Source organism: Molothrus aeneus, chromosome 2 (assembly GCF_037042795.1).
Source record: "Molothrus aeneus isolate 106 chromosome 2, BPBGC_Maene_1.0, whole genome shotgun sequence".
Lineage (NCBI taxonomy): Eukaryota > Metazoa > Chordata > Aves > Passeriformes > Icteridae > Molothrus > Molothrus aeneus.
The window spans coordinates 15,392,720-15,413,964 of NC_089647.1; the positions used below are offsets into that span (position 1 = coordinate 15,392,720).

Consider the following 21,245-nt stretch of genomic DNA (forward strand, 5'->3'; position numbering starts at 1 on the left):
GTGAATGTGGAAGACAGAATAGTTGCATCTAGAATCCTTAAGTGGTTCTGCTCCTCCACTTCTTTACAGCACAACCTTGGCACCTGAACAAGTGGATATAGGATTTCTGAAGACAATGACAGAAATAACACTACAGGAGACAAAATGATACATGCTCTTTTTCCAAGTATCAATACTAGTTTCTAGTAGGAATTCTGTGCATGGGAAAAGGAAATACATTTTGTGTACTAAAACAAGCATTGCTTTTGCAGACTGCGATAGGCTGAGCAGCTATGGAAGTCTACTTTCACTAAAAATTATATCTGAGCAGCAATACTTACACTAATTGTAAGAGACCAATCACTTCATTACATAGAATGTGCCAAAATACCAGGTCAAACTAAGGTAAATACCTCACATACACCTTGGAAATATATGCTGCCCTGAATTGACAGACTATTTAAAAACTGTAATTCCCTCTCTCCAGAATCTGTTCAACAAAACAGAATCCAAGTTTATCTTCAGTGATTGTCTGTCTCAGACCTGCTGTAGCAAAACTGCGTAACTGGATTACACTGCAGTTGCATTCTTTCTGTGCACCCCTAGAAATCAGATGGGAAACACTGCAGTTTCAGTAAATTGTTTTCCTCCACAGAAACCTCTCCTTTGAAGAGGCATCTATCATTGCAACCTGCTATGCCTTTGCTCCTCCACATCGCAGACCAATCATAGAATCCCAGAATGACCTGGGTAGGAAAGGACCTTACAGACCATCTCAATCCACCCCCCTGCCATGGGCAGGGACACTTTCTATTAGACCAGGTTGGTCCAAGCCATGTCCAACCTGGCCTTAGACACTTCCAGGGATGGGGCAGCCACAGCTTCTCTGGGCAACCTGTGCCAGTGTTTTACCACCCACAGAGACAAGAATTTTCCCCAACATGTAATCTTAATCACCCTTCTTTTAGCTTTCAGCATCCTACCAAATCATCACCACTCAGATTAACTCCTATGGGTATCAAAAAATCAAGAGATTCCTCACCAACAGGACAAATCAAATTGTAATAAATCAGGAGCTCCCAATTTATAACAGACAAGCTAAATATCTCTGTGAACGGCAGTTCAAAATCAAAAGATTGAGCCAGTTAATTTGCAACACTTATCACAAGCATATACCTTCAGCTGAGCTCCAGTAGACACTTAGTAACTTAAGCAGAGTTTTACTGCACTTCCCCTCTTCAATTCGTCTCAGTGCACTGGTTAGAAAGGCCTCATTTACCCAGTCAGAAAGCAGTCTTCAGCTCTTTTGGCCAATTCTATGGTACTGGATTTCAATTTTCCTTCTCTGATTGCACCTGTAAGCCCAGGCTCATTCAACCTGACTTTACTGACACAAGGCTCATGACTTCTGATATCATGGACACCATGTTCCTCTGTTTAGCAGGGGAACTCACAACTCCAAGATGGGAAATATTTTTTAATTTATTTTATTAAAATTGTAATTGAGATCGTTTTTAAAAAGAGCCAATTTTCCATATGACTTTTAGTTTTAAAATGTTTTTTAATAGCATTAACCAAGATTTGGGAGCTATTTTCACATACGAGAGGAACAGAGAAAGCTATTAGCTAAAACACCTACTATTAAGACAAGAACTGTAATAACATGAAAGTATGTCAGAAAGCATATACAAATACTACTGGAAAGAAGAGATAATGTTTAGAAAAGGTGGGGTTTTTCCAAATTTGATCTTATTGTTTTTACTACACCAGAGCTGTATGAGCTCACATTCTTTGGAATCGTTCAATTTGCTGTTGCTGGGAGTCTTTCTCACTGCAACTGCAAGGTGCATAAAAGTACTGCAATTTCCCACCTACCCCCAACATAAGAAGGACATGAACTTGGTAATGGGACTGGAGCATCTCCCATATGGAGATAGGACAAGAAAGTCAGGGCTGTTCAGCCTGGAGAAGAGAAGGTTGTGTGGAGACCTCACAGAGCCTTCCAGTATTTGATGGGGCTACAGGGAAGCTGGAGAAGGACTCTGCATCCAGAACTGTAGTGACAGGACAAGGGGGAATGGCTTTCAGCTAAAAGAGAGGAAATTTACATTAGATAGCAGAGGAAATCCTTGACTGGGAGGGCAGTGAGGCCCTGGCACAGGTTGCCCACTTCCACTGCCCCATGCCTGGAAGTGTGGCTTAATTGGAGGGAGCTTGGAGCAACCTGGTCTAGTGAAAGGTGTCCCTGCCCATGGCAGGGGTTTGGAAATGGATGAGCTTTAAAGTTCCTTTCAACCTAAGCCATTTGATTTTTAATGTTTGATTCAATAAATAAGTTATAAACCCATCATGCATCAGGATAGCTCCAAAACTTTACTTTTGAACCATTTCAAATTTCATGTCTTTCTGCCTGATTGTCAGAACTTCTATCAGTAAAAGCACTGTAGTTAGTGCTATCTCAAAATACTTTAAAAAACCTTGCAGAACATGCAGATCAGTGGTACTATCACACAGTTTCCTCTGTCTTCAGAAAATGCCACTCATTAGAATTGCAAAAACAATGAAGAAAAAATTGCTAAAATAAAAAGGCACCTTTACAGAACATATTTCCAGAGGCACAGCTTTACTAGGAAATCCAATGCTATGTAAAAAGCAATTCACATTTTATTTTAAATTTCCATAAACTGTACAAAAAAGTTTCATTCTCACCAAAAATAACAGCAATATTTCCAATCTTACTTCTAGACAAACAACAAACTCTTATTTTAATCTTTCCAGAGTGAGTTTACAAATAAACGTACTGTAAGATGGATGGTGTTTGCATCAGAGATGGGGCAGAGCAAACAGATTTAAACTTTTGTGAAATAAAAGTTAAGTTTTTAGTGTCTTTTAAGAACTTAAATACTCCTGCCATGCCTGTTAAGCCTAAAGAAAAAAGTTTTGTGTCTGACACAAAGGAATGTAAACAGTCATCAAGAGATTAAAGAGGTTGACTCTTCCAACAAAACCGTAAGTGTACCCCTATATCACTGACATTCACTTTACACCGAGACCTGTCCACAGCATGGGGATCGTGCAATAGCTGAATCCATTCTCCAAAATGCCACTTAAATATACATCAAAGACTTTCTTGAAAGTTTGGGTTTTTAAAAAAAATCCTAAGTAACAGAACTGAAATAGATTATACTCTTTTTAATAGTTTGAATTTCTTTCTTATCCTAATTACTCAGTGAATATGTAACAGCCCCATCAGATCTACAATCATAATGTACTTTTTCCACGATGCAATAAAGTAAAAGAGCACCTAGTTAAGCCAATCAGATGTAGAAAGCACCTCCGCCAAGAGCATGGGCTTGTGTCAGGCTTGATTTTGTTTGCCAAACACATTTAGTATGGACTAACACCACATAATTTAGGTCTTTGACCACAGCTTGTTCAGCCCAGGGCTTAAAATGAAAACACAATTGCAGTGATTTTTAAAGATTTCACCGGTTTTTCTCCCCAGCTTTGAAACTTAATTAAGAAGAAGCTGTTTACAGATTGGTTAGAGCTTAAAAAGTTAGGCATTATCTGTTACTTCAGAATTGTTTGAAGGAATACAGTCTTGAAATTCCACTTTATCTGGGTAGAGTTTAATGTAAGTGTCCACCATCAAATCTAAGTCATATTTTATGTCAATGTTTATGTTGAGCAAAGCAAGGTTGCTTGACCTTTGCCCTGTCAAGGTGTTTTTCAGGTATGCCTTTAAGCGCTTTCGTCCTAGTCCGTATTTTTCATTCTCCACCTTCATCACTGGAAGTAAGCACAAGACTTTAAGCAATGCATAAACATTAGGGAAAAACTTTATATCAGGCAAGTGAAGTGCTTCATAAATAGTAGCTGGAAGTTCAATATCTTTTCCTCTGTGCTTCCACTTGATTCTCCAACAGTGAAGCTCAGCAGAAAGTGTGTCTGGATTGGGCAAGTCATTTTTGAACATGTCAGCGTGATGCTCCTCAGATGTATTGAATTTGAGCTGTCCCATGACTGAGGGCACTAATGATAAACATTTAAGAGCTTTTAAATGTTGTTCTGAGAAAATATCTTTTAGTTCTTGAATAATATGCTCTACTGTTGGGACACTTAGGATTTCTTTGTAGTAATTTTCTGATGTCATATCAGGGTCGAAGTTCCCCTGTTGTGCCCTGAGAAATTTTCCTGGGAGTTTAATTTGTACATCCAGTTTTGTAGCCAAGTTTGTGGCTTCCTCAAACCAAAATTCATGGTAAACTTCAATATTCTCCATCACTTCATTCAGAGAGTGCAATACTGCTGTTAAGCTGCCAGCTGCAAAGAACACATCTGATGTTTGTCCCTGGAGATTTTTTCCAAATGCTCTTGTAAAAGACAGAACATTTTTCATAATTACAATAGTGACAATGAAATCAAAATCTGTTAATGCACTTGAAAGTACAAATGCTCGACCGACAATGAAGTTGTTCCACCTGACAGAAAAGTCACTGCTCACAGCATCCAAGCACAGCACCAGTGCTTGCAGGAGGTCCACTAATACCTCAAAAGTATCATGCCTGCCTGTCCACTGAGAACGGCAGATCTTCTTCAACTCATTACCTTTTTCATTATTGTCCTGAAAAAGAGCAGAAATTGTGTTGTCCAGTTCTACTAGTAATTGTGGAGACTGATTAAAAAGACAGCAAACTTCTTCAATTGTTCCTAATGCAATGGAAACACCCACAACAGGAACAGATTTTGCCAGCCAAACATTTAAGGCACATGAGGAACACAGCGTATACACAGCTTGTGGATACTTTTCCAAGAGTCTTGTAGCCACAACTTTCATTTTAGAAGCAAATCCACTGGAGACAATGTAGGCTTGACCCCGACAGTACTCCATGTTTAGACCCCACTTTTCAGTAATAGTTGCGTGGAACTTAACAGCTAAAATTTCAGGATCAGCCTCATATGGTAAAAACCCTATGAATTCTTCTCTTAGATTGTGAGACTCATCAACGAACCTCACCAGTACCGGCAAATGTTCCTCTCCTGCTATGTCCACTACTTCATCGGTGACAATAGAAAAGAAGTGTGAGTCTCTTACTTCCCTCAGTGTCTCCTCTCTAACACAGTTTTCACAGATCTCAAGCATTTGTTTCTGCTGAGTTTTTGAACAATACTCGAGGTTCACTGCAGTCATCTCAAATCGCTTCCTCAGAACTTCATCGCCACCATTTATTCTGTATTCCAGTAGAGCCTGAAAGTTGTCTGAAGTAAAAATGCCTTCTGGAAGTTCATCAATATTATGGCCATCCAGTGGAATATTTTGTTTACCCATTAAGATCAAAATTTCAAATAATGATTTAAGGTAATCTTTGTTTTCTCTTTCTTCCAGTGTTAAGGGGATGGTTTTTTCCTCTTGTTCTTCCCCTCCTTCCTCTGAGACAGTGTTTTGCTCATTGTTTTCATTTGATTCTTGAGTTGCCTGTTTCCGTTCAAAAGCATCATCAACTACAAAATGAAAATACTGTAAGTGTCAAAAATAAAATATAACATTTACTTGCCCATTACCTTTAAGTTACCAGTCCAGAGAAGAATGTTTCCAGTTTAAAAGTGAATGAGTATTTTGGAAACAATTTAGACTGTCTGGCTGAATCAAGAAGGAACTCAATTATCCTCCTTTTAAACTAATATAAACTAATAGTTATATATAAACTAATAGTTATGAGTCCTGCATTACCTCATCAGCCTTAGGAAATAAAGTTATTACCTCAATTATTTTTATCACTTACTCTTTTGCTGCTTCAATGTTCTTATTTCATCTTCACTCTTAAAAAACAAACAAAAAGAACTTATATTGATGACAATGTCTAACATGTGACCTTAAAATATGAACATATCAAGATGAGATACAAATACTGTAGATGAGACCAGTTAACATTTGCCAAAAAGTGCTAGCAATTCTAACACCAGGAGGTTTCTTGAGGTAGTTTATTACAGCCATGACATGTATCCACCAACTACTATGAACAGTTGTATTAGGAGGTTCTTCAACATGTATAATTATTAGTAAATAGATTCTATTGCAATTTGATAATGTGCTGCCAGTAGACAGAACTATCTTTAACTCCATTTTCAGTCAACAGATGCAACCAAACTCACAAAGAAATTGTCTGAAATTTCAAGTATAAACAGAGATTAGGAGTGGAGTTCCTCTTAATTGTCAGTATACTTATAACCATGGGGACACTTTCTCCCCTAAATGACACACAAGACACAATCCCACAAAAAAAATTCTCAATCTCGGTTTTATCCATGGATCCTTTTTTCACAACAATAAGCTAAAACAAGCACGTCTAAATTGATTCAGATTTCAGAAGTTAAATGGGTGAACCAAAGATCACAATCAACATGCAGCAAGAATTTTGGGATATCAAGCTTCAGTTGTGTTCAGTTGGCACTAGAGTAACAAGGAAAAGAAAACTATACATTTGATTTGGATAAAAGAATCAGCTCTGGACCAACACATTTAATTTTCCAGATCATTTCTTCAAGAGTTCCTTAGATAAAATTTTTATCATGCATTTAACTCATAATCAACAAAAAAGATACAGGAATAGGCAGCATAGAAAATACAAACACTCAAGTGGCTAAATATTTTTATAATTTTAAACATTTTTGTGTAAAAGTTTCACATTAACTTACTTGTCATGTTTTCTTTTAGTAATAAACCAATAATTTTACATTAAAAACTTACCAGCTCTTTTATCCTTTTCCTATGTCTGCTGTGGGGATTGTTCAGGTGACTTGTAAGGTCAAATATAGTTGGCACAGCATTATCCCGTAAAACCGTTCTGTATGGGCTCTGTAAGAAAACAGACATCTCCACTAAGGAATTCTTTGAGAAATTTCACACATTGTGCCCTTTTTTTTCCCCTCCTTCTTTTCTTGTTTATGTTATTATTCTAAAGTACTTTGACTTTTTGATGTTACCAAAGAGAAAGCTAAGCTATGCAATTTACATTTCAGGGATTATCAAGAGATATCACTGAAAATAGGAAGACATACTACAGAAAACTCCAATCCAAACTAGAAATCCTTTTTTTTTTTTTTTGGTCCCCATTATCTTTATATCAAAGACCCAGGATGCAATAATTTTAATTTACTGCAATATTATGATTTTTTTTTTTAATAAACATTCTGGATAAAAAGACATTTATGCATCAGAAAGGAAACATTTTGTTACTATTGTGTTTTGGTTTTAATCAGTTATTTCACAATTCTAGAAAAATTTCATTGCAAAAATGTTCAATTGCTTCTTTTTGTAGAACTATGAAGTCCACCAAGCACTACTGTGAAAGATCATATTGAGGGAAAATTTATCTGTGAATAAAAAAAAAGAAGAAAGAAAAGACTTCTAGATGATCATGTAAGTGCTCCCAGTAAAAAAAAAAAACATTTAAAGTAAAATGCTATATTTGGATATACTGTGTTGCCTATACTGGCTAATTTCTACTGAGTACAAAATTGTAACTGATGTCATCTTGTCATTAGATTGAAATACATTTCAAACAAACCCAGTTTCATAGTGTTTCCTTTCAGAGTCATAATTACTTCCAATTTTCACCTGTTTCAGGGATGCTGGCTAATTGGAGACCTCATCACGTGTAATACCACTAGGACTTCAGAGTTTGACCTGCATATTTTAAATATCCTTCATAACTAAAAGATCTGTTTTGCTTATGTACCAGAGTGAAATTCAGCCTAGAAATGAAAACTTCATACAAATTCCCACCCTTTCCTACTCTTAGGCAAGCTGTTAAAATCATATTCTTGACAAAAAGAACTGAAAGCTATTACTTCATTAACAGAAAACAGTGCCTTGACTTTAGCTGGATGAAAGTGTAACAGGAAATTATAGCTTGACAGATGTAAAGAGTGTTTAAATCTTGTGGTCACAACAGAGTGTAATTTAACTAAATCACACCATGTACACACTTCAGGAACAGAACATTAATAAGTTTAAATAATTAGAGATATGCAAAATTACACCAAATAAACTTATGTAACACTGTAATCTCTAGTGAAACAAGGAAAGCACTGCAGTGAGGGACAGTGTTCAACAAACACATTAAACTGCCAGGAGCAGCACTTTTCTCTCTCCTCTGACTGCTCATCTTCGTTACCATTCTCAATGGCTGAGAGCCTGTGTGGAGCCGCAGACAATGGCAGTGATCCCAATTAAGACTGAGAAATTAATTTTCCTAGGGACGAATTACCCAGGAGCTGAAAGATTAAAAGGCAGCATTCTGGTGAAAAATGTCAGTCACATTTTGCAAGAGGCAGTAAAAAAATGCTGGCTTTTACTTACACTTCTGCATATCATAGAAGTCTCAAAATGTTTAGCACACAATCTGTAATGCTTGTTGAGTTGATCTGGAGTTTTATCTTCTAAATCTGCCCTTCGGCAGTTCTCTACCCATCTCTGACATCTGCATGTAAGGAGACGAATTAGATAATCTTAGGATAAAACAAAATCCCTTACAATTTCAAACCATACTCAAAACTGGCACACAAGTGAGTGCAAGTGGCCTTGATACGAGGCTCGGGAAAGTTCTTTATAACTTCCTTTGGAACATCCCATCAAATTTTTGCAAAATCACTTTTTCTGCTTTTGCTCACCACTCAACATCACCCCATCAAATTCAGGAGTCTTTTCCCTTAATTTATATATTCTTGCCTTTGTCATGCACACACACACACACACAGAGAAGACTGTAGCACAGTTGCTCATGAAACTTAACTATTTAATTCTAAAGAATTTGCTCTTAAAAAAGAAAAATTAAAAACCAAAGAGATGTGCTTGTAGTCTGAAGTCATTACGTTTTCTAGGCAGTTTTTAAGATAGCTGTCTTTTCCACCTCCCTCCAAAATACAGTATTCTGCTTATTTACTGTGCTCACTGGGGGAGTTTAGAGTAGATTTATGAAAGTGAAATAATAACAATAGAAAAGCAACCATTCCACAGACAGTGCTTCCATGCCCAAAGAAAGTTCTCCTTAGATTTCTATTTTTACATGTATTTACTTTTCCTTTGGATTAGTTCTCCAAGATATACCACAAGAATAAAGAAATATTTCCTTTACTGAGAGAACTCCATTTAGGTATGCAAGAGACAGTCTCTTCTGGTGAGTAAACCACTTGCAGTAATTGATGCAAATGCAGTAGTCAGCTTCAATTTCCCCTAATGGGGTACACACCATCACTCTCTGAGCAACAAAGTAACTTCTTCTGTTGCTAGAAGTTAGAATAAAGCAATTTTACTTTGACTGCAAACATGAAATCATGGTTTGCAGCAGTAAGGAGGGAGAAAAACAACTAGTGATTACTCAACAATATAAGAATAAAGGCTGTCTTGTCAGATGTTTTGGTGGGCAGCCCAGATGAGGAAATCACAGGTCTGAGTGGATTCACCTCTACTTTAGCTCAGTAAAGGGCAATTGTGCAGATGAAAGAGGGGAATCTTTGATTCTGATCTCTGCTGGCTGAACCATTTGCAAATCTCAATTTTTTGCTCATGCAAAATATTAAAATAACAGTGATGGCAAATGCCATAAATCAAAATAATTTCTAATATTGCTCTTGGAGATCCATACAGAGTATGCTTAGTAACGACTTAAAATAAGGAAAGAAAACAATGTATTAAAAAATCTGATTTTTTAGCACAACAGATCTTGCACTTTTGCTTTGGCAGTGCAATCACCCCAAAAAGAGAACAGGGGAGCTTTCTTCACTTAATCAAATGATATAAACACTCTTTTAAAGTGGGAGACCTGCAGCATGTAAATTATATTGTCTCTGGCTTTCAGACTTTCTCAGTGGGTGTTGACTACTAAACAACTCATTAAAGGTGATCACAGAGGCTGATCAGCCTCCTCTATAGTTAGTGGGGTGGGTTTCAGTCCACAGAAAGGGCCTGACCCCATGGTCTTACTTGCTTCTCTCAGTGATTCAGGGAAGCTGACAAACACTGAGAGAGAGCAAAGCCAGAGTTCCTCACATCATGTTAACTCCCCTGAATCACCTCCTGGCAATCACAGGGACACAAACTGGTGGCAAGAATGGTGCATTCAGAACTGGCACACAGTTGTCAAGAGCAAGCAAACATCAGCCTGAATTCTTTGGCCAACCAAAGAACCTCAGTAGGTACTTAGTAAGTACTACTTAGTAATAGTCAAGGATCAGATCAGTAAGTGACAGCAAGAGATACCACCAGCTCTTCAGAGGGGGCCTACTCAAAAATTATCTCACGCAGATTTCATTAACCACCCAATACTCCTTTCCTGATGCTGTAAGTTTTAGCTTTCATATTATGCAGATTCTGTACTGCATTAGTATATACTGAACTTCATATAAAGTGTTAGCAAGTTCTCCTCACAGTTTAGTTAGACAAAACAATCCTTTTCCAGCCGAGAACCAAGGACACCATTGCAGCTTCAGGCCCAAAAAGTATAAACAACAGCAAAATGAGGAGAGCAATCTGGGAGGATGAGACTTCATAACCCGAAGCTGTAATGCGACAATTAACACTAATATGTAAATGGGCCAAAACTTACGAAAGTGTGAAAACATGTGACCTCTTGTCCAACATGGGTGTAGCCTCAGCCAGGCTCTTGTACTGCCAAAGGTGTATTCCTTGAAGGCCTTTTTAATAAATACCTACTTTATTCCTTTAACACTGTCTAACCTCTGTTCTAGGTAGCCTCTCAAGGCATCATTTCCTTACAAAGTTCTCCAACAGTTGCACAAAAACTGTCTGTGGCTGCTGCCTTTTGTGCTGAAGTAAACACTACCTGTGATGCCAAATTATTTTTGCCTGTTATCTTTTATATAATCTCTGTATTCTTACACATATATTTGTAACTTTGTAGCCTATTGTTCAATTTGCAGCTAGTTTTCCCAGTACTTTACACTACCTTTTCCCTAGGCAGAAAAAGCCCCACATTCCAAGGCCTCCTATCCTATCTTGGCTCTGTCTGGGAACCAAGGCAAAAAACAGCTCTTCAAGACACATTTTCACAAACAACGTTTAGTTCCCATCTAAGGAAGATGGGGGGAGGGCATGGGCAGGATTCAGAGAGGGTTTTACTGAGGGAAATGGCATCACCTCTTAAATCTCTAGTTGGTGATTTTTTTCAATTATACTGATTTGCTAAACTTTTAAGACTGTATTCACCCCATGGGGGGAAGGCACTTTGTGGACATTTTTCCACATCTGCCCCTGGAGGCCTCCAATGAAGACCAGCCTTTGTGTTACCTCCTATACTAATATTATCTCAGGGTTATGTTGTTTTATTTCTGGGTTCTTTGAGACATCACCTGAGCACATGACAAAAAGAAGCCCTTGCTATTCAGAGCCCTCGTCTGAGGATCATAACTACACAATCCTAGAGGTTTGGGTTGGAAAGGACCTTACAGCCCATCTTGTTCCAGGCTCTGCCATAGGCAGGGACACCTTCCACTAGAGCTGGCTGCTCCAAGCCCCATCCAGCCTGGCCTTGAACACTCCCAGGGATGGGACAGCCACAGCTTCTCTGGGCAACCTGTGCCAGGACCTCACCACCCTCACAGGGAGGAATTTCTTCCTAATACCTAATCTAAACTTCCCCTCTTTCATAACATGGATCAGACATGGGCACCAAGCTTCTCAACCCACTGGAGCAGTATATCAGCAACCAGAGTTCTAGAAATTTAGGAAGCTCTAATGGCAAAGGCTGAAAGGTTGACATTCTCTCAGGTAGCTACAGGACTAAAAGGAGATGACAGGTTATATGACTGAACTCAAACATGAAAACTCCATCTGAGTCTGAATTCAGCCCTTCAGTCTCACTGTGAGTTTGGTTCCAAATACAACACACTCTCTGAGGAATGGAATAACAAAGCAAAAGGAAGTCAGACCCCTGAGATCACCCACTATAGCTCTGCATGGTATTATCCAAGAAGCAACTAGAAAGATCTTAGAATAAAATTATGTATTAACTTTTATAAAATCTTTCAGTATTCAAATATTTCTGCATGAGAAAACAGGCTTATGGAGCTTGTCAAGTCCTTATGCAAAACCTACATCCACAAGACTGCCCTGAGTCAACGGGATGCTGTAGCAGCAGGGAATAATTCCTATGTTAAAAGCAATAGCAGCAACAGCAATTACCACGAAAAGGAGCAAACTTGGGTCCAAGTCACTCAACAACCATGTATACATGAAATGAACCTGATTCTTAAGCATGCTTCACAAGCATCATCCCCACAAAGAGCATATAGTTGTGAATAAATTGTTTTAAATACACATATTAGTTTGAGATTTTTTTTAATCCATTACTTTATTTCCCATTCCCTTCAACAGTGAGCTGCATCATGATGTGCTCAGGTAGTGTTTCACTTCAGCCACCAACGGGGAAATATGCATGATCAGTCTCTAGAGAACTTGGACCTAATCCCATTCTCCAATGGATCCTCATACATGAATGGCAAATGACACACAGGCTACACAGGAATGAGAAACTTGCAGTGCATAAAGCAGAACCTCTACAACCCTTGGTGAATGCCCAAGAGGCTGAATTAACTTGCATTAGGAAGAGAGATGTAATTGGTGGAGATGTAATTAATGAGTGACTATACTAATTCTAAATAAGCTTTTGGAGAGTATAATACATCTACACTACTGAAGGAATCACAGTTCTTTACTACAGCAGAAAAGAATGTATCTAATGGAATTGAAATACAAGTGCTGCTGGAAGCTACAAGAGAAATCACTTTAGTATACTGTCCAGCTCATACCAAAGGCTCCTGTGAAACAAAGAAATAATAAAACTGCTCAAACTTGTAGTCAGGTAGATTTTAAAAGGCCTGGAGTTTAGGAGCAGTATTATGGGATAGCAAGATATTGGAAATAACTCTCACCAACCTCTAGAGTGGTCATCAACAGGAATAGTGTTTGGCAGAGAATTATATCCAGGACCAGCCTCTTAGAAAATAAATGGTTGGAGACAACTTCACACAAAATAATAAAAAATAAATAAAACAAAATACAGCTACATGACATACAATCTGGAGAAGAAGGATTAACTAAGGTATTTTCAGTAAAATCCAAATTGGAAGTTAAATAAGAAGGACCATATACTGCCATTTACTATTTGCTGTAAGTTTTAGGTAAGGAAACTGGATACACCATACTCACATCAAACAAGTAGTGGATGATCAACCAGCTGATTGTGATTTATTGGTAATCATTTAAGTATTTGTGCACAGGAATCTCTAATGTTATACTCTACCTTATGGTAATCCTGTTAGTTTTGTTACATTTGTACTTGGAATAATGCTGTACATAAGGGCAGCACTCACAGACTGGGTGCAGAGTCTGTAGGGATATGAAAGCCCAGGGATTTCTTGGTTCAGGGTCAATCCCCAGAGTCATCAGCTCAAGCTGTTACCACGTTATGATTAAAGTGCTGAAAGGAACCAGACATCTGAGACTGCTCCAGAAAACCCAGAACCCAGGGTGGAGGCTGAAAGGGAAACTTGTCTGCCACCATGAGACATGTCCAGGGCACTCTGTTTCACCGGAGCCACCTGCCCTGGAGGGGCTTTGCTCATAGCAATTAAAGTCACTGGGCTGTGCAAAGGGACTCCCAGTGTGGCTCCTGAATGGTCAGGCAGGAAAGTTTCCTTCATACCTCTTAGGCATTGCTCATTAGCTTTTAAGAAGGTTTTCTTCAGTCACAAACTTTACATTTTTAGAGATCTGCTGACATCTCATGGAAGCTGAAATGGCATTTTACTGAGTTGCTGCTAGAGTATACATTACCTCACTACTGGTCAACTGCAGCAGAACAGCATCTCTTTGCTTAAGAAGTATTTTGTTCTAAACAAACACTCATACCTCAACTGAAACTTGAGCCACCATGATGAGCAGAGCCACAATCACAGATGAGAGTTAAACAAACATATCTTACTGTGAGGATCACTGCCTAGACTGCATAAAACTGTAAACCTTATGGAGGTAGCAGAGGCTACTTACACTAGTTTGATATGAAAAGACAATATACCACCCATTAAATACTGGTGGTTCTTCTCCAAAGGCTAATCTCTGAACCCTTTATCTTCTCAAGAAGCCAAAATGAAAGAAGGTAGTCTTAACAGGTTAGCTCTCACTGACTTCCTAACACCTGAAAGATCAGACTTGGAATGTCTAACTGGAACTGCTTAGCACTGAACTGAGAAAACATTAAAGGAAATCACCCAGCTATTATGGAAACACTGAAAACAGTAAGGTAGTAGAAACAATTTACCCAGACTATGCACTTTCCATCAATGATTTTTTTAAATTAAAATTTATTTTAAGATGTATTCTAACAACTTTATTTTCAGCTTTCCCACTGTAAGCTGCCAAGTGCAAATAACATTTTGAGACAATGCACTTTGGTCACCATCCCAATCTGACCTACAAAAGTGAGAGCAAGCAGTACAAGGAACATATTTTCATTTCCATCTGTAGACCAACCCACAGAATAAAACACCCTCAAGTCTGTAAAACCAAAAGAATGCACAAATTTATCAGTCTCTAAATGCTCTTGTTAAAATAGAATACATGATCAAATTTGGACAGAAAGTTGTAAAATATTAAGAGGGAAACTTATAGAGAACTTAGAACATCATCTTTGTCACTGACTGCTTTTAAGAGTACAAAGGTGCTGTAAACAGTTTATGTATAGTTTCTCCTTCTCCTGCCCATCTTGTGAGACCCCATCTGAAATACTGTGTATAGTCTGCCCCAATATAAAGGCAGACACGGAGATGTTGGACCACGTCCACAAAGATGGCAAGAGGACTGGAGCATCTCCCATATGGAGACAGGATGAGGAAGTAGTTGGTGGCTGTTCAGCCTGGTTGTGTGGAGACCTCACAGCGCCTTCCAGTGTCTGAAGGGGCCTTACAGAGGAGAGGAACTCTGCATCAGGAACTGTAGTGACAGGACATGGAGAAATGCCTTCAAACTGTTAGAGGGGAAATTTAGGTTAGATACACGAAGGAAATTTTTTTACAGTGAGGGTTTGGAGGCCCTGGCATGGGTTGCCAAGAGAAGCTGAGGTTGCCCCATTCCTGGAAGTGTTTCAAGGGTTGGTTGGGAGAAAGGTGATGTAGTGGAAGGTGTACCTGCCCATGGCTTGGAATGAGATGAGCCTTAAGGTTCCTTCCAACCCAAACTATCCTAGAGTTTATAAAATAGTTTTAAAAAAATTAATATTTAAAATGTAATCATTTAGTCGCACACCTTTAACTACCTCTCTGCACTGCTACCACAGAAAACACTCATTCAAAATGTCCTTCCATAAAAAAAAATTATAAACTGCAGAGGGTATTTTCTTCATACAGCAAACTACTGAGGAATTCTGTACAGCTTGATGTGGCTCACATTTTACAGCATGGACCTCTTATAAATTAAGACTGAAGCTCAGACATTGCCAATTTTCTTCAATTCCACACAAACTGCAGACATTTCTTTGTGTGAGATCTTAAGGGTCTCACAGGACAGATGGCAGAAAGAGACAACAGTAAGAACAAATCATGTAAATGAAAGAATAAGAGTAGGTAAACAAGCACTTTTATTTCAGTTCTTATTAAAGCAAAAGTATATAGAATATGGATTGTATTACAATATCTTGCATGTACTAGACATCAAGAGGTCTGGATAGCCTTTACAGCAAGGCCTTGCATTCATCCAGGAGAACTTCATAACATATCCAAAATCACAACTTTAGAGAGCAGCTTCTACCAATATAAGCTTTTTGCATCTTCATTTGTAATTGCTTGGAGGGTCTGTTTCCTTAGAAAATACTACATCTGCATAATTCCCATGGGGTTTTGATATTTCCAAAAATCAGGTAAAGCAGCTTCAAGGAAGGAAGGAAGTAAATATCATGTATAAATCATGAAAAGCCCAGCCTTAACTATCGACTGTTAGAAAAGAGGTAACTGGTATTGCCCTATGCCTATGCCCCCTTCAATATTGTGAGCATCATGTTAAATCAAGTGATTTTAAGAGTGTCGTCTCAATTTAAGGGTGAACCTTTACATGGGGGTTTCTATGTCTGTGTACACTATTTATTTTTCATGGTATTTTCCACTGTCTCTCACTCACACACTTTTTACTCTACCAGTACACCAGCCCTGCTTTTCACCCATTGGGAATTTCTCCCATCACCTCTGCGGTCGGTCATGACGCTTTGCCACCATCCCAGTAATCCCGTGACAGTTCCTCCCGTCGCAGGAGTGCCCCATTTGCCACGCACACACCACATCGCCTAATACACACAGCAGGACTGACAGCAGGACTGATTGCAGGACTGATGGACCTTCACTGCCTGAGCCAGCGCTGAGCCTGCGCGGGCCCCCACAGTGCAGGGCTCCCTACCTGAGCCCACGGCTCCGGCACCCCTCCAGTTCCCCACATCTCTCACAGCCGTACATGCCATGGCACCACCCCACACACGGCCCCACCCCGCTCTCGGCCAGGTGCCCTCTTCCCTCCGCACCGCGGAACGGCGCCGGCGCCGTCCCCACCACTCCCCCGAGGGGCGGCAGCCGCAGCCGCCGCCGCCCCGGCGCAGGCGCAGCCGCCCGCCCGCCTCCCGCCGCCACCGCCCGGAGGGTCCCCCGGCCCCGCCCCGCCGCAGCGAGCGCGGCCTCCGCAGGCACCATCGGAGGTCCGGGCGCCCGCCGGCCCCGCGGGTAAGGAGGCAGGCGCGGTGAGGGAGGCGCGGGGGAGGCAGAGCGGGCAGGGGGAAGGGAGCCGGCTCTCCGCACGATGTCTCCTCAGACAGGCAGCGCTGTGCGCCGGCGGGGCCTGAGGGGGAGAGCCGGGCGCGCCTCCCCCAGCCCGCCCCTCCCGCGGTGGTCTCACCTGGCCGGATCGCGGGGGAAGCGGAAGAAGGCCAGGTCGGACTGGGTGCTCTTGCGGGTGCAGTTGGGCGCCGCGCAGAAGTTCGGCATGGTTCCCCCGGCCGGCGCCGCTGCCCCTTTAAATCGGCGGGCCGGCGGGAGGGGGGCGGGGGGGGAGGGTGCGTGTGTGGGGTGGAGGAGGAGGAGGAGGTGGCGGCGGCCGGAGGGGAGGCAGGGCGGGAAGCGGCTCCACAGTGCTGTGAGCGGCCGGGAGGATTCAGCGCCGCGCTCCGCCGGGCCGGGGCCACCTCCTTCCCACACTGCACCGCGCGCGCCCGCGGCGGGCACGGCCCTGCGCGTGCGCGCGAGGAGCGGGCACGGCGGGGGCGCGCATGCGCGAGGTGTCGGGGTCTGCGTGTGAATTGCTCCGTGCGTGTGTTCAACCAAGTGTGTGTCTGTCACACACCGTGCGTGTGTTCAACCAAGTGTGTGTCTGTCACACACCGTGCGAGTGTCCATCACACCGCGAGTGTGTTAAACCAAGTGTGTGTCTGTCACACACCGTGCGTGTGTTCAACCAAGTGTGTGTCTGTCACACACCGTGCGTGTGTTCGACCAAGTGTCTGTCTGTCACACACCGTGTGTGTTTCCGTCTCACCATGTGTGTGTTAAACCAAGTGTGTCTGTCACACACCGTGCGTGTGTCCATCACACCGTGCGTGTCCGTCACACCGTGTGTGTGTTAACAACGTGTGTCTGTCACACCGCGCGTGACCATCACACCATGTGTGTCACCATCACTCTGTGCATGTGTTAACTGCATGTGTCTATCACACCGTGCGTGTCCATCACACCATGTGTGTGTTAACTGTGTGTGTCTGTCACACACCATGCATGTGTCCATCACACCGTGCGTGGGTCCATCACACCGTGTGTGTGTGTTTACAGTGTCTGCATATTTGTCACACCGTGCGTGCCATCCCATGTGTGTGGATGTGTGACACCGCTAGGCATTATGCCGTGTGTGTGTGTGTGTGTTACAGCGTGTGCATACTTTTTACACCATGCATGTAACACCACGTGCATGTGTTGCACCGTACATGTGATGCCACATGCTCGTGTGTGACACCAAGTGTGCATGCACATGTTAGAGCATGTATGTTACACTTTGTGTGTGTGTTACACCGGGTGCATAATGCCACGTGTGTTACAGCACATGCATGTGTTGCACTGTACATGTGATGCCATGTGCTTGTGTGTGATGCCAAGTGTGCATGCACATGCTACAGCGTGTGTGTGTCACATCGTGACCACTCCAAACCCAGTGTAGGAGGGGGGATCATAATTTTTTGTACAGACAAGCACTTTTTTTGTACATTTTTTGTACAGACAAGCACTTTTCTCTCCTCCACAGCTTTTTCTTCTCCAGTCCAGCTTATTCATGCCAGCCTGGTCTCCCTGCTCTCCACATTATCCCTTTTTCTTCATTCATGTATTTGCAGCCCTACATAGTTTTCTCATCTAACCCTCACTCTCCAAGCACACTACCTCCCATTCCCCCATTAACTCCACGACTGGTTTCTCCCCTCTCTTTGCTCACAGCCCCTGGTCACTAGCCACAGGTCTCCAGCCCTCCAGCCAACCTCATTGTTACAGTTCTGATCAATTGGGGCTAAGTTTCCCTTAGTTTCCCTCCCTGAGGAAACTCAGAGAGGGGTGAATGGAGCAGGGCAGGGCTGGTGTGCCTTTGCCTAGGGCTGGTGTGCCTTTGCCTAGGGCTGCTTCCTATCTGTATATGAGCTACACTGTGTCTGCTTTAACACCAGGCATAGGGTGGACATCGAGGTGGTAATGGTGTTCTTTTGTCTTATTTTCTTTTGTTTGCTTCTAGGAGGATGTTGTCGCGCTGCAGCCTGATGGATGATCCCACACAGAACCAGTGAATCAATTAGGTTGGAAAAGACTTCTGCAATCACTGAGTCCAGCCCATGATGGATCATAACCTTGTCAACTAGACCAGAGCATATCCAGGCTTTCCTTAAATATCTCCAGGGATGGTGACTCTACCACCTCCCTTGGCAGGCCCTTCCAATATCTAATCACCCTTTCTGTGAAAAAAAATTCCTCCTGATGTACAACCTAAACCTTCCCTGGCACAGCTTAGGACCCTGTCTTCTCATCCTGTCGCTGGTTGCCTGGGAGAAGAGGCTAATCCCCACCTGGCTAAACCTCCTTTCACGTAGTTGAAGAAGTAATGGTGAAAGCCACAAGCTTTTCAAGTAAGGAAATAATTAATAGAGGTTGTACTGGTCAGAAGACGTTATTAGGTAAAAATAAAATAAAGCTTAGAAAAAAAATAGGATACAGAAAACTGGATGGTAGGAAGTGGGTAAGGGCTCCCTCACCAAATATGTCCTGTTTAAAAGTAGGTAGAGCACCTGTGAAATTAAAAATGCTGATGGCAAGTGATGATTGTTTCAGGTGTAATACTGCTGTAGTTTTAAGAATTCAGCTGTGATACACCCTTTATGTATCTTCACATAAAAAGTCCTACTGTCCTGGAGATGTGCTGGGTGTATAAGTTTTCAAAAAAGTGCATAAAGGAAAAATAACAAAAAACCCCTACTTATTTGATTCCTTTTGAGCTTCAAATATTTTAAGCTTTCTTTGTTTAGTATGAGCAGGATTAAAGCTGTCTTTTACATGAGAAAGTCTTGTCATCAAGTAGTCCTGACCAATCATAATAACATCTGCTTGAATTGTTTGCCTGAATTCTACCTTGGATATGTAGCTGAAGTAGTTTTGAGTAGTCATTTAAGCTAATACTAAAGAAAACTGCTGCACCTCGTTGGTTTGACTTTACTTGGCAGTCACCAACATTCATGGACACTGAACTGTATAAATGTGTTAATCAGATAAGTAATCTTTTTTAAAATAAACTCAGGTTAGATTTAGTCCAGATAACTGCCGTCTGATCTGTGGTGCAGGTTGCATAAATGTTCATGCTGATACAAGGAAACACAATAAAGAAGAGAGCAGGATCATTTTCAATTGTAGCAATAGTACAGGAACATGATTGCATAATGTTAGAGTGAATTTTAAAACACTGAAAATTTGTTTCAGTAGGAAAAAATTACTTCTCACATAACTAATAAGAAAATTGTATGTTCTGCCCAATATTGAAAGACCTTTTCACCTCCAAATTGCTTCACAAAACAGAAGTACTGGCATGCTAAACTCCTTTCTGGGGCTCTGAGCAAGCCAGACCAGAATGGCAGTATTAAAATTAAATTAGCCATTGCATATATTTCTGAGCTCCCACTTCTGACCAAAGTCTCCATTGATATTGGTTGTATCATTTGAAGGACTATACAAGTATGTTATGGCTGTTACCTTCTAGATATGTGTATATTTGCATAGGAGCTATCGAAATGAAATTAAATTAAATTAAGTTAAATTAAATTAAATTAAATGAAGGCAAGGACTTGTTTATAAAGTGGACTTACTGAGGTCTGCTGGATGGTGATTTTTATGAGGACATCATTCTTAAGTGCTTTCTACATAATGGAAAGAAAATAGACTTAATAGTTTTCAAAACCCAGTAGTGATACTAGAAGCACTTTCTTTAAAAATAAAATTTAGTTTATATTACTACTTATTTAGAAATTTCAAAAATTATCTTCTGTTGTAGAGTGCAGAAATCGTGAAATTGTTCTTCTTGCACAGTAGCCTCTGAAGTGTACATATATATTTTAAATAATCCTCTTGATTATTCAAGTCTTATTCACAGTATGTTTCCAAGTGTGTCTATAGAACATTTAACAGGGATTATATACTGCATTAGTGTTGAACATATAAGCTGTATTCTAATAAACTATTCTTAAAGGAATTTTGTGTGTTAGTGTTGCTTTTCTCTGTGTTTTCAAAGGTTAGTTGTATCTTAAATACAGGATTCCCTTTCACATAATAGTGGGTATAAAATAACTTTTTCTGTTTGCTTCTGGAAATGGACTGTATTTCTTTCCCAAGGTGAAAGTTCATATGCCTTAATTTTCTGAGAGTACTGTTAGTGTGACAGAGTACTCCTGCAGGTTTCCTGCTATGAAAAATTTATTTGCAAGAGAATATTTAGAGTCTGAAATGCTTCCATGATTCTTTGTACTGCTACATTTCTTTTCCAAGCCTTACAGCCCTATTGGGATAACCCGGGTGTAAGACCTAAATGGACATCAGGTTAATCCCACAGAGCTAGTTTTGTAGATTTGTATCCAGAAGTGTCTATTCACAATAACTCTGTGAACCCCAAGATAACTCTGTCCACAGGGTTCACAGAA

At 40.7% G+C, this 21,245-nt stretch overlaps 1 protein-coding gene and 1 long non-coding RNA gene across 2 annotated transcripts; one reads left to right on the forward strand and one right to left on the reverse strand.

The window, feature by feature from the left end:
* Positions 1-2,625: 2,625 nt before the first annotated feature.
* On the reverse strand, positions 2,626-17,062 carry THAP12 (THAP domain containing 12). The gene is made up of 5 exons (XM_066571959.1): positions 16,934-17,062; positions 8,345-8,465; positions 6,731-6,838; positions 5,766-5,802; positions 2,626-5,484 (listed from the first exon to the last, which is right to left on the reverse strand). Exons 1-5 carry the CDS (start codon positions 17,020-17,022, stop codon positions 3,539-3,541), a joined length of 2,301 nt encoding a protein of 766 aa, XP_066428056.1. The 5' UTR covers positions 17,023-17,062; the 3' UTR covers positions 2,626-3,538.
* Positions 16,670-20,800, forward strand: LOC136571514 (uncharacterized). Its single transcript, XR_010785710.1, has 2 exons — positions 16,670-16,761; positions 18,803-20,800. It is a non-coding gene; the product is annotated as an uncharacterized lncRNA (long non-coding RNA).
* The last annotated feature ends 445 nt before the right edge of the window (positions 20,801-21,245 follow it).